General features: G+C 38.4%; 1 protein-coding gene across 2 annotated transcripts in view; it reads left to right on the top strand.

Annotated features, from left to right (window-relative positions):
* The window catches only part of SV2C (synaptic vesicle glycoprotein 2C), a 180,184-nt gene that overhangs the window by 37,547 nt on the left and 130,982 nt on the right, over nt 1-11,655 (top strand). Inside the window, exon 2 of one of the 2 annotated variants that reach the window (XM_011375132.1) lies at nt 8,517-9,197. In XM_011375132.1, coding sequence (XP_011373434.1) covers nt 8,618-9,197 — 580 coding nt within the window. In that variant the 5' untranslated portion in view covers nt 8,517-8,617. Of the gene's footprint in view, nt 1-8,516; nt 9,198-11,655 lie in introns of those variants that run through there. The other variant, XM_023520424.1, reaches the window with a different exon arrangement.

Raw genomic sequence — 11,655 nt, 5'->3', positions numbered from 1 at the left:
GATGTGTCTTTCTGGGGCCACTATTAAATCCACTATAAACCTCAATGCTAAAATGGTCAAAGGATAAAAGATTATACAAGAAAAGAGATCTTCAATTTCACTAGTAATCAAATGGAACTTAAAATGATAAAACACCAGTTTTCTCTAATTTGCCAAAAACCTCAACTTCTAATTTCCGGTATAGGTGAGAACACAAGGAAATAGGGACTGTTCTACATGCTTCCAGAAGTTATAGCTGGCCACAACCTTTATATATTATATATATAAATCATTAAAACTAGGTCTTCCTTTTGACTTCAGGAATTCTCAGCACACCCAGAAGTTTGCATCACCACATTATTAATATTGAAATAGTGCAAACAACCTAAATGCCCAATGATAGGAGACATGTTAAATGAATTATTGTATATTATAAATAAAAATGATAGAATACTTAAAAGCATGAGAAATTTTTCAATATAAAATATATGATTAAAGCAGGTTATAGTAGTACCAACCTCTGGGTTAGAATGGAGCACATGCTAAACCTTATTCCACCTACATGGATGATATATCAAAATATTATTTAGATAATAAAAACCTGACTGCAAAAGAAAGCAGGCCTCAGGTGCTGGAAATTGAAAGGGAATACATAGCAGTGTGCAGGAGCTGACACTGTGCCTTCCAGGTTATGGCCAGCACATGGTCAAGAGGCAAGTTGGGAGCCACGAGCACACTGCCCATTCCCACCTAGAAGAAAGGACAGTCTCAAACTGTCTACCATACACGGGGCTGGAAAAAAGACACCCACCTGAGATGGAAATCCTGAGCTGAGCTACTGATAGAAGTACTGGTTTGGACCTTTGTGAAACCTGTGGGGTTGTAGCAGGGGCAAACTCAAAATTCTACAGGAAACAAACTCGAAAGGGAAGCCTCTACAACTCTAAGTTCAAGCAGGAGAGGATTCCTATAGAATCATAATTCCGAATTTTTGTTCTGGCCTCAGGACTCATTTTCACTCTTAAAAACTATGAAGGGCAAAAGAGCTTTCATTTTTGTAGATTATATCTATTGATATTTACCATATTAGAAAATAAAATCGATAAACTTTTAAAACTCATAAAAATACAAATAAATATTCCATTAACCATCACAATATGGTCACTACATATCATATAGCCTCTGGAAAATGCCCACTATACACTCATGTAAGAAATGAGAGTGAAAAAGTCAAATAACATTTTTCTGTTTTTATGAAAATTACTTTGAGAGTTTCCTTGAATGGTCTTGGGCTTTCTGGGGATCCCCATATTATACCTTGAGTACCACTGGTATGGAAGATATGTTCACAGCCAAGAATTACTAAACAGGTAATGAAGTTCTGTTCTGTTTGAGATAGTCTGCTTGCCCAGTGAATGAGGAAATTCACACCTGAAGTGTTAGAGATAATAGAGTAATCTGAGAAGAGTTTCAAATCCAAATGTATAGTAAGATCTAAATTAATCAGATGGTCAAGCATCTGCACAGCCTAAAGAGTAAAGTATAACTGTTCATTTTTAAGAGTGGGGATTTCTAGATGGTAGAAATACAAATGGTTTTTATTCTTTATGACTTCCTAAATTTTCCAGTTATTTTTTAAGCATGTAATTGCATGTTTACTATTCTAAGTTGAATTTGGATACTTCTTCAAGAGAATATTGCCCACTTTGACTCACTGGAGAATATTTCTTCTTTAAAGAAGTCTAGGACCTTCAGAAAAGTTCTTATATAAAAAAGGGTTTGTTATATGGATAGGCCTCTAGATTTCACTCATGTGGAATTTATAGAGATTTAGACAACTACTGTCCTGGTTTAGGAGAGCTGTTTTTCATAGAACAAATTAATTTTGTCAAAATTTCATAAATAGATTGTTAATATATTTAAAATTTCCAGGCTCTTGGAATGACTTATTACTTAAGTCATGCTAAATATTCTTTATTTTTGTAGCAAGTCTAAAATTATAAGAGCTTACATTTTGAAACTTAATTTCAGTTTTTCATAGACTTGAAAGAAATGTTGTACTTCATTTTAGAAATATTATACTTCATTTTAGAAATATTATTTTAATGTAGGCTTTCTGCCTTTCATCCTACTTCCCTCAATTAATTCTAGTTGGTGAGTTTTATGGCATTTTATAATAAAACTAGAATTTTAAAGAATCTTCACGTTTCTTAATCCATAGTTTATAATGAGGACTGCTCATTGGTGTCATGTTGAGGCTGGGGATGTTCTCTCGTTAAGAAAGCTTGCGAAATAGTGGGTAACACATTTAAACAGGTTCTTTACGACAGCTTTGCACCGTGACACTCCTGGAGAAGGACATATGACACTCCTGGAGAAGACGGAAACATCCCAAGTCTATTTGACCACAGTAATGTTTCCTCTCAGAGCACCTTGCAGGAGCACGCAGTGCAGATTGCACTTTGAGGAAATGCTGATTCAGGCACTCCCCTCGTGAAGGAAGGGAGGTGAGAGAGTTGGCCCCTTATGGTGCTTGTGTCCTCGTTTAATAACATCGCTTTACAGTGTTATATTTTGCTAAGTTCCTGTTTTTAGGGAGCTTATATTCTGATAAGGAATACCATCGCATTCATGGGAACCATAAAGGAAGACATGATTGAATGCCAGGAGGAAACCAACTAAGCTTAACTGAGAATATGTGATTAGGTTAATCAATAATGAAAGGAAATTACTTCATGTAAAAGGTGACTTTTGAATTGCCCCACAAAGAATGGGGATTTCCTCATATTTACATATAAGTTTAAAGGTTTGGAGGACAAGAGGCATCCTTCAGTGATAAAAGTCTGATGTCAAAGATTTGGACAGGCTGGGATGATGGGTCAGTATCTCTTTATTTCGAAATGTGCGATCCTCCCTCCCAAAAACTTCTTTTCAGAATGTTGTTTCACTGTAGAGAGGGAGTTCTACATTTTGACTCTGGTCATCTTCAAGTGTCCTCACTATTATGTAAGATTAGACTATATATAGTAGCAATAGGATTTTTTTACAAGGTGCTCAGCGCTCCTACCGTGCCATGTCCACCTTGCCATCTTTCTGCTATCTCCAGAGCCTGTCTCCAGGCCACCAAGTCCAGAATTCAGATATGCTGATCTTTTTTTGTGGACAGTTAACACAAGGTCCAGAGGTTTCAAACCTGTGTTGAATTAACATTTCAACAACTGTTCCCTCCCCAAATAAACATATTCATAATCTAGATGGCATATTGCACCAAATCTCTTAGACTGTGTTCTTTTAATAATCACTAGAGCATCTTATTGAATGTAATTTATACCTCAATGAAATTGATTTTAAGCTTTCTTTAAAAATCATTTTCAGACATATATGAAATTGCTTTGAGTATCTGTTGTTTACAACCAGCCCTACTTGCAATATGGGTGGGGAATATTATTCTTTCTGACATTAATCATAGATAAAAATCTGTATTAGTTTAGAGTGATTCATTACAGTATTCCTCAAAATATTTCTGGACTCATTGAAAATTTCAGATGTTCACGTCCTTGTCTTTGTATTTTAATGAAGCCCTATTTTGTGAGATTATTATTATGTCATCATATACGATCAGTCTTATGTTATATCTCATAAGAGATGGAAAGTGATATGGCTTTTATTGGGGTGGCTGATGTGCTCCTCTATAGTTTTTACCAAAACCATACCATACCAAGGTGGAACGTTATTCTCTACCTCTCAGGTTTCCACTCAGGTATAGGCATTTTTACTGTTCCCCAGGAGAGACAAATGTGGGAAACACACTTGTAGCTTCTCCCTCACCTACCCTACACATCCCCTCACTCCTCCCCAGCAAAGGAGCAATTTCTCTGGTGAAAGGGGAGAAAGACCTTGGCCTGCTGGCCTCAGACCCAAGGGAGGTGCTTACTCAGATCTGCTGCTTGCATCATGGAAAACTCCTTGGACAGCCTCCCTCCCCGACTCCCCAGAAGGAGCCCTGTGTGGTCCAGCATGGCTGGACTGGGAAGAAAGTGTGGCATTAAGGAAGAAGTGTGGATACAATTCTCCAACAGCTGGCACTGGATTGCCATTTGTCTTCTGGATTGAAGGTCTCCAGTAGATTAGCAGGGGAGGAGGGTTGTTATACAGTGAGCCCCTCCCTCCAATCCGAACATGCTAAGATCTGCAAGTACTTTAGAGGATCCCTATATCCAGGCGTGGGAGGTAGGGGCCGTCTTTTACCAAAGCTTTATAGTTTCAGCTCTGTATTTCCATCACGCACTCCCATTTCCACTAAGAATAGATGCAGTGGGTAAGCAGTTGAGCTTGAGGGTAGGTTGTCTAGATTTGAATTCTTACTGGGCAGATTTCAGTTTCCCCATCTGTAAAATGGGGATATTAAAAGTACCTACCGTGTATGACTGTTGCGAGAATTATTGTTGTATGATACCTTTGAAGTGCTTAGCACATGGCCAACATAATAGGTGATCTATTAGTATTGCTATCATTACTCTATGAGTACATAATATCTTTAAAGGTGCACAAACATAGGTATTAAAACTACGGACTCTTCCAGCATCCAGAAGATTCTAGAATGTTTTGAAGAGGAGGAGTTATCCAAGATATTTTAGTGATGGTGGTTATGAGGGGTAAAACCAAAGGAGGGATTGAAGGTTTGGGCACAGTGTGGAGAAATTGAGAGAAACATCTTTGTGTGTGCCTGTGGCTTGTGCATGATGGAAACATGTGTAAGATGGTTTTGAAATAGTATGTGGTATTTGTGGATACATGCTGTTTGGCATGGACCATCAAAGAAAAAAAATTAAAATTCCATTTTGCCAGAATATGTGCAATGATTGTATATATCATCAAATATGTCACATAATCTTTGCTGTAAATATTATTCTGTTGTAGCAGCCATTACCACTAATATAATTTTTGATCAACTGTGGGTCCTATGGCTTAGCATGATCAGCCGGTCACCTAAACAAGTTTTATTAAATACTTATTGTAGGAGATACTGTTAATGTTCTGCCTAGATACTCTTGGATACCTTTCATGTGCTGTCTCTAAGGTCTCCTCCCCTGGCTTCAGTGTGCCTTTGCTTTCACCAGCCAGCACCTGTACCTCTTCAGAGGACTGCCCTTGGGCTACTGGAACTACTTTGCCTTTTGGTGCAGAGAGCTAGAAGTGCCTAGTCCACCTTTACTCCTGGGTGGCCCTTAGTCAACAAGGGATAGCGGCAGAATGAAAGTCCAGCACTTTTGCCTTGAGTGGCATAACTTATGTTCCCAAGTTATCAGGAATGATAACTGAGGATAAGGTTGACACTCAGCCCATGGGACTCTGCACACAATTGCAGTCTTGCTTCAGTTGTCCCCCTCCCTTGCCTGCTTCCTCTACACCTCCCCCAGTTCATCCTTAATAAATGATTCATACCTGATTCCTCTTCACAGGGCCTGCTTCTGGGAAATTCTAATTAAATACATTTAATATATGTCAAATTTTGTCCTGGACACAGTGTAAACACCAACTCTAATCCCCGCTTTGTAGGACTGAAGTAAGGATCGAATAAAAGAACGTATATAAAGTTTTTAGCACAATGCCTGGCATAGAGTAAGCACTAAATCAAACCATTTTTTATTAAGATGGCGTGTGGCACATTTTATGTGGTGTAACTCAGTAACTCACCCCAAAACAGAGGTATATTGTTTGCCAGCATTGATGATGCAATCTGGCTGGTCCTGAACCTCCTCGTAAATCACACTGGTGGCTGGTCCCATCTTGCAAACCGCTGCTTTAATGTAGGCGTGACCTTCCAATTCAGATACCAATCTGCCATTTTCCTGGTAATCTCTGGAATGAGCCAAGCTTTGTGGATTTTTTGCATTTACCAGAGAAAGGATTAGACATAGAGTCCAACTCTGCCCCCTGGACAATCCACCCATTAGCTAAGCATCTTGAACATTTTCCAAGATTGCTTAGTAAAGCTGGTACAAACTTGTCTTCTTGTTTAACATTTTACCCGAGGATCATCATAGATTCACATAGAATTAGAAGAAATAATGCAGACAGATCCCCTATATCCTTCACCCAGTTTTCTCCAATGGCAACATCTACAGATATCTGATCTTAAACAGAATTTTTGAATGACTATTCATACCTGCTCTTATTTATGCAAAAGCACAAAAAACTCTTCTTTGCTTTAGTGAGACTACAAACTACGAGACCTAGTCTCTTCTGTCAAGGATCTAAAAATCAGCTGTTACCTCGATTTTTGGCATGAGGCACCTGAGTCAAAAAAAGAACTGATATACACATATTCCTTGTTTTGCCCCAGAAGTAAAACTAGACTTTTACGGGAGGCATTTTTAAAAATCAAAATGTTTAACCGTAAAATTATTTTACATTTTTTTCATTGCTCATGGTATGAGATGACTTAGTGACTTAGAATTATCCACTTTTCTGTCATAATCATGACATTCAAGACATCATGCCTGTATTCTGTCCAGAAGCGACTCTCCCACAAGGACCTTGTTGGGAGTGAAAGCTCCTTAAACCATATGGTAAGAATATTTGTGGCTGAGGAGGGACAGAAAAGCCAAATGCTGTCCATTTCTTTACTGTTTATTAGAAAAAGCTATTGCAGCAGCTTTCCACCGCTAGCAGTTCCTGCCATCCCTGGGTGGCGCGCGTCACGGCTGCTCAGGCTCTGCTCTCACGCTCGCCCGTCTTCGGATTTCACTCCGCGGTGTTTCCGGTGCTGCCATGGACAGAAGCCGCTGGTGTGCAGTGTCTGACGTGATCATCAGTTTATGCAGTTGGCTTTATTTATTGTGTGAAATGTTTTAATTTTGCTTTTAATTTTTAAAGTAGGGAACATCTCTCCATCTCCAACAATGCTTATCATCACTCTCCCTTCTCGTCTCATGTTTTCCTGCCTCCTGCTGGAGTTTCTGAGCTCTCCGTTCTCAGCCTCGTTTCTCACCGTCTTTCCATCTTTTCTTACTCTCCTCACAGAGCCTCCTTTCTCTCCCTTTCCCTCCCTCTCAGGTCTCCAAAAAGAAAGAAAAGGGAGAACACACAGACATTATTAAGACATTTGGCAAAAAGCCTTGTAATCATGTTTATTTTAATTTCATTTTGTCATCTTCCAAGCCACTCTTCCTGTGTAGAGTCATGCTTCTGTTTTGCCTGCAGGGCATTCGTAGGTATTCACTGGTAGTGATGCACAGTCCATTTATAAACAAACATCGTTTGTCATTTTTGCTTGCAGTTTAAATGTATTTTTGTAATAGTTACTTACTGAGTATTTTATACTGAGTACAAAAGAAAAAGTAGAAATGACGATTATATAAATCACTATTTGGAATGTTGCCACAGTGTAGGGCTTGGAGATTCATGATGGGGGAGAGTGACTTTTCCACCTTTATATTATCCATGTACAAGGCTGAGCCTAACACTGGCTCACTTGAGCCACTGGAAGAGACAGCCTAGTGGACAAGTGAAAGATCAGTTACCATGAGGTCAGCCTGACTGGAATGAGCTAAGATCTAGGAGGCCGTCAGTGAGAACGAAAACCAAATGTTGGGCCAGGGAGACTGGCGACTCTGCTATCCAAGACAGCAGTTAACTGGAGTGGCAGCAGGACAAGGTGGGAGGGAGTGTGGACGGGGGTTCAGATTGAAGAGGGTAGACACAAAGCCTGGAGTATTTATAGGGTGGGGTTGTAAAGGGACATTATATGTGGCTTACTTGTCTCTCCCTGCTGGCTTGTGGGTGGTTTCTGAAAAGGCAGACCCCCCCCCGCAAACAAGCCAAATGTTCTAATTCAATGATTATCAAAGGCATCTATGAAATCCTCTGATGAACTCTGCCAATTTCCTACAGATACGACTGCTATACTAGTGGGAAATACTCATTGTCAGTTCTGGGCGCCATGTCATTTATAGGAAGGAAATACAGTGAAAGTAGCAGAGAAATACATTTTACAAATATGCGTGTATGATTTGATAGTGCTGACTATAGGGCTACTTGTCTGCTTTTTTGTTTTTTCAGTGTGGGGAAATAAGGTCAGACAGGATCCTTCTCATATTCTGGTTTTGCCTTTGTAGTGTGTATATGTCCGCGAGCAAAATTATTTTTCTCAATCATGTTATACCTTTGTGGCACTTTCAAATGTGTTGAATGTACTTTTAAAGGGGGCAGATGGTCTGTTTTACTCTCAGGGGAATGAATACCTGTACATTCTATGCTAAGTTAACTAGTGGCCAGAGTTTCTTAAAAACAAACCAGTAATAACAACAGTAAAAACCCTGATTACTTCAAGTGCTGATCATGCTTTAGCAGAGAACCAGTATCCGATGTGCATGTGTGCAGTGAGATAAAAGAAAGGAAAGCTAATTCTGTGCCTTAGTCTTGGGGGGCGGCGCGGGGGGGGGGGGCAAAGTGAAAAGACACCAAGAAATAGATGGTGAAAAAGACATCGAAAAGAGTAATAAATATCTCCTTTGGTTTTTCTTTTTTTGCAGTTCCATTTTGAACCCAAAGTAGATGATGCTGTCGGTACTGAACCACTGACCAGAATCCGTGAAAAAGTCCCATCTTCTCGTTGGCCATCAGTCGAGATAAGATGGAAGACTCTTACAAGGATAGGACTTCACTGGTGAAGGGTGCCAAGGACATTGCCAAAGAGGTGAAGAAACAAACAGTAAAGAAGGTGAATCAAGCAGTGGACCGGGCCCAGGATGAATATACCCAGAGGTCGTATAGTCGGTTCCAGGATGAAGAAGAGGATGATGACTATTACCCACCCGGAGAAACCTATGATGGGGAGGCCAATGATGATGAAGGCTCTAGTGAGGCTACTGAGGGTCATGATGAAGATGATGAAATCTATGAAGGAGAGTATCAGGGCATCCCCACTATGAACCAAGGAAAAGACAGCATTGTGTCAGTGGGACAGCCCAAGGGCGATGAGTACAAGGACCGACAGGAGCTAGAGTCGGAGAGGAAAGCTGATGAGGAAGAACTAGCCCAGCAGTATGAGCTGATAATCCAAGAGTGTGGTCATGGCCGTTTTCAGTGGGCCCTTTTCTTTGTCCTGGGCATGGCCCTCATGGCAGATGGTGTGGAAGTGTTTGTTGTTGGCTTCGTGTTGCCCAGTGCTGAGACAGACTTATGCATACCAAATTCAGGATCTGGATGGCTAGGTGAGTACATTATGTCAGAGAGATAAATTCTGAAACTGGTTTATTTGTTGAGCAAAGTCGACAAATAGATACTTTTCATTCAGAGCACTGTATTTTTTCCAACACTTAATTGTGAAAAAAAAATTTAAACATACAAAGGAATAAAAAGAATTATATAGTAATATGCCTCCTATATATCTCTACTACTTGGATTCTAGAGTTAACGTTTACTTTATTTTCTTTATCATCTATCTATCTATCCATCCATCCATCCATCCATCCATCCACCCACCCACCCATCCATCCACCTACCCACCTACCTACCTTCAATATTCAAAGTCACAGCCTTTGATTGAAAAGTATTTCAATCCAACTTATCCAATTTATATTTTTATGCCTTTCAAAGTAAGAGTAATATATTTTAACTTATACTATTATGTTACATTGGTTTATCTTTAATTAATTACCAAAGATATGCCCTTGGAAGTTAAGCCATTATATGAAACTTATTTGACATTTTTATAAATACTGAGGTTAATTTTATGAAATTCTGATGAATATGATTTCAAATTCTAAATTTCAAATTTTATGTATAATACTATGGCTTAAATACTTTTGGGACCATGCTAATTTTTGTTTTTCCTATAATCTATGTATATGTTTACTTGTTTATTTTCTTTAATTAGCCTTATTCATAGATTTGTCTCTACATGACTTTTTCGATCTTTTTCAAAGTTCAGACCTTTGTGCATTAACTGGAAAAACTTCATTTCCTCATATTATTTAAAAATCTATTTCAAATCACATTAATAGTTAAATTACGTGTGTTAAAAATAATATGACCTCCCAACCTCCCTATAAAATTTCTAGGTAGCAGATTTGAATTTTGTTTTAAAGTTGCCATGCACTCAAGGTTCGTATTGTTACAAGGCTGTAGTTAATACTCTCACTTATTTCCCTTGTGCAGTGAATATAAGAAGGCCGAGAACCAGCCACACAGTGGAATATCTCCAACAACTTAAGAGTCTGTTTCAAACTCTTGGTGCATTGTCATTAACTCCTTTTGTTAAGCATGCCTCACAGAACATATTCATGTGCATATTAAATCTTTATGTGTTTCAGAGTCTATGGAAGAGAGTAAGAATACTTGTTATCTCTATTTCCAAGGGACTTTTAAAAACTAAACCTTGAAAAACAAAAATATACAACTCTTTTGTAGAAACCTAGTCACTTTATTAAGTTATGTCATAATCATGGATGCTTAGAAATTTTTTGTGTGAAAAACAATTAAATACCATTTCCTAACCTGCCCTGTGATGACATAAGAGTGATAGTCATGAATGAGAAAAGGATTTACATCTTATTCTTTTAACACTTATTACTTTTATATGAGCCACCCTAGCATTTGTTTCTTTGGTTGCCTAACTGAAAAAGATGAATCTATGAAAGCAGGCTGTAAGAGGGGAGGGGAGAGCATATTTTGCATGGTTTTTGCTGGTAGACTCATTTGTATGTTCAACTATCAAAATGCAGAGCATGGTTTGGAGGAGGGTTCTTGGTCATTTGTCCAATTGATCGTTTCGGCATGTCTGTTTCATATCTAGCACTGTACCTTTTTTCCTTTGGAGAGCAAGTATACCCACTGTAAGCATTGGCATCAAAATATTTATCAAAATTTTGCTAAAGGAATTTATCAGCAGAATGTTTTAAGAAGATAGATCCTTAGAAATTATCCACAGAAATATTTAACAATCGTAGGCTTAAATTTAGAACACAGATCTTTTCATGTTATGATCTTAGCTTTCATATTAGAACTGTTTGTGAAAAATTTAAGCTGAGCTTGTGCTTGTGCCTTTATCTTCTTGATGCTAGGTGGAAGCATAGAATACCGTGTGGTTCTCTTATCTGTCTATCCTATAAACCTTTCAACCCTGATGAGGTTTCACACCCCCAGGTGGCATTCAGAAATGTAGATAATGCTGTTGAACAATTGGAGTACAAATATTTTCATTTCTCCATAAATGTTGCCCAATTTAGTGAATTAAAAATGTATCCTAGGAGTGTACAGTTTCACTCAATGTTGTGAGTCCAAAATAGAAGCATCTTAATGGTTTCATAACTGTGCCTTCCAGACTTGTATTTCAATTATTTTCCCATTGTAATTTCACTTATAATTGCATACTACCCAAGTCCTTTTTAGACAAGCATTTAAATTGTTTTGCCATTTTCGTTTCATCGAGTAATAGCTTTGTAATATAATTACCACACTAAGTCATAGCAGTGGGATCAAAAATGCAGGAAGAAAAGATGCATGACCCATGTTTGGTGGTATTTTGAGGATATAGATTTGCAAAATAATTTCTCGTTTGCTACTAAACATTGTGCCATTTTCCTCAAGGCAGGCCAGGAATGAAAAATATGAACCAATTTATGTTTTCATTATTTGAGAGCTAGGTCTTCTCTTTGAGTTTGCTAGAAG

This window comes from Pteropus vampyrus, unplaced genomic scaffold (assembly GCF_000151845.1).
Source record: "Pteropus vampyrus isolate Shadow unplaced genomic scaffold, Pvam_2.0 Scaffold262, whole genome shotgun sequence".
NCBI lineage: Eukaryota > Metazoa > Chordata > Mammalia > Chiroptera > Pteropodidae > Pteropus > Pteropus vampyrus.
Note: the sequence above shows the minus strand (reverse complement) of the source record. Positions and strands in the feature narration are given on the sequence as shown.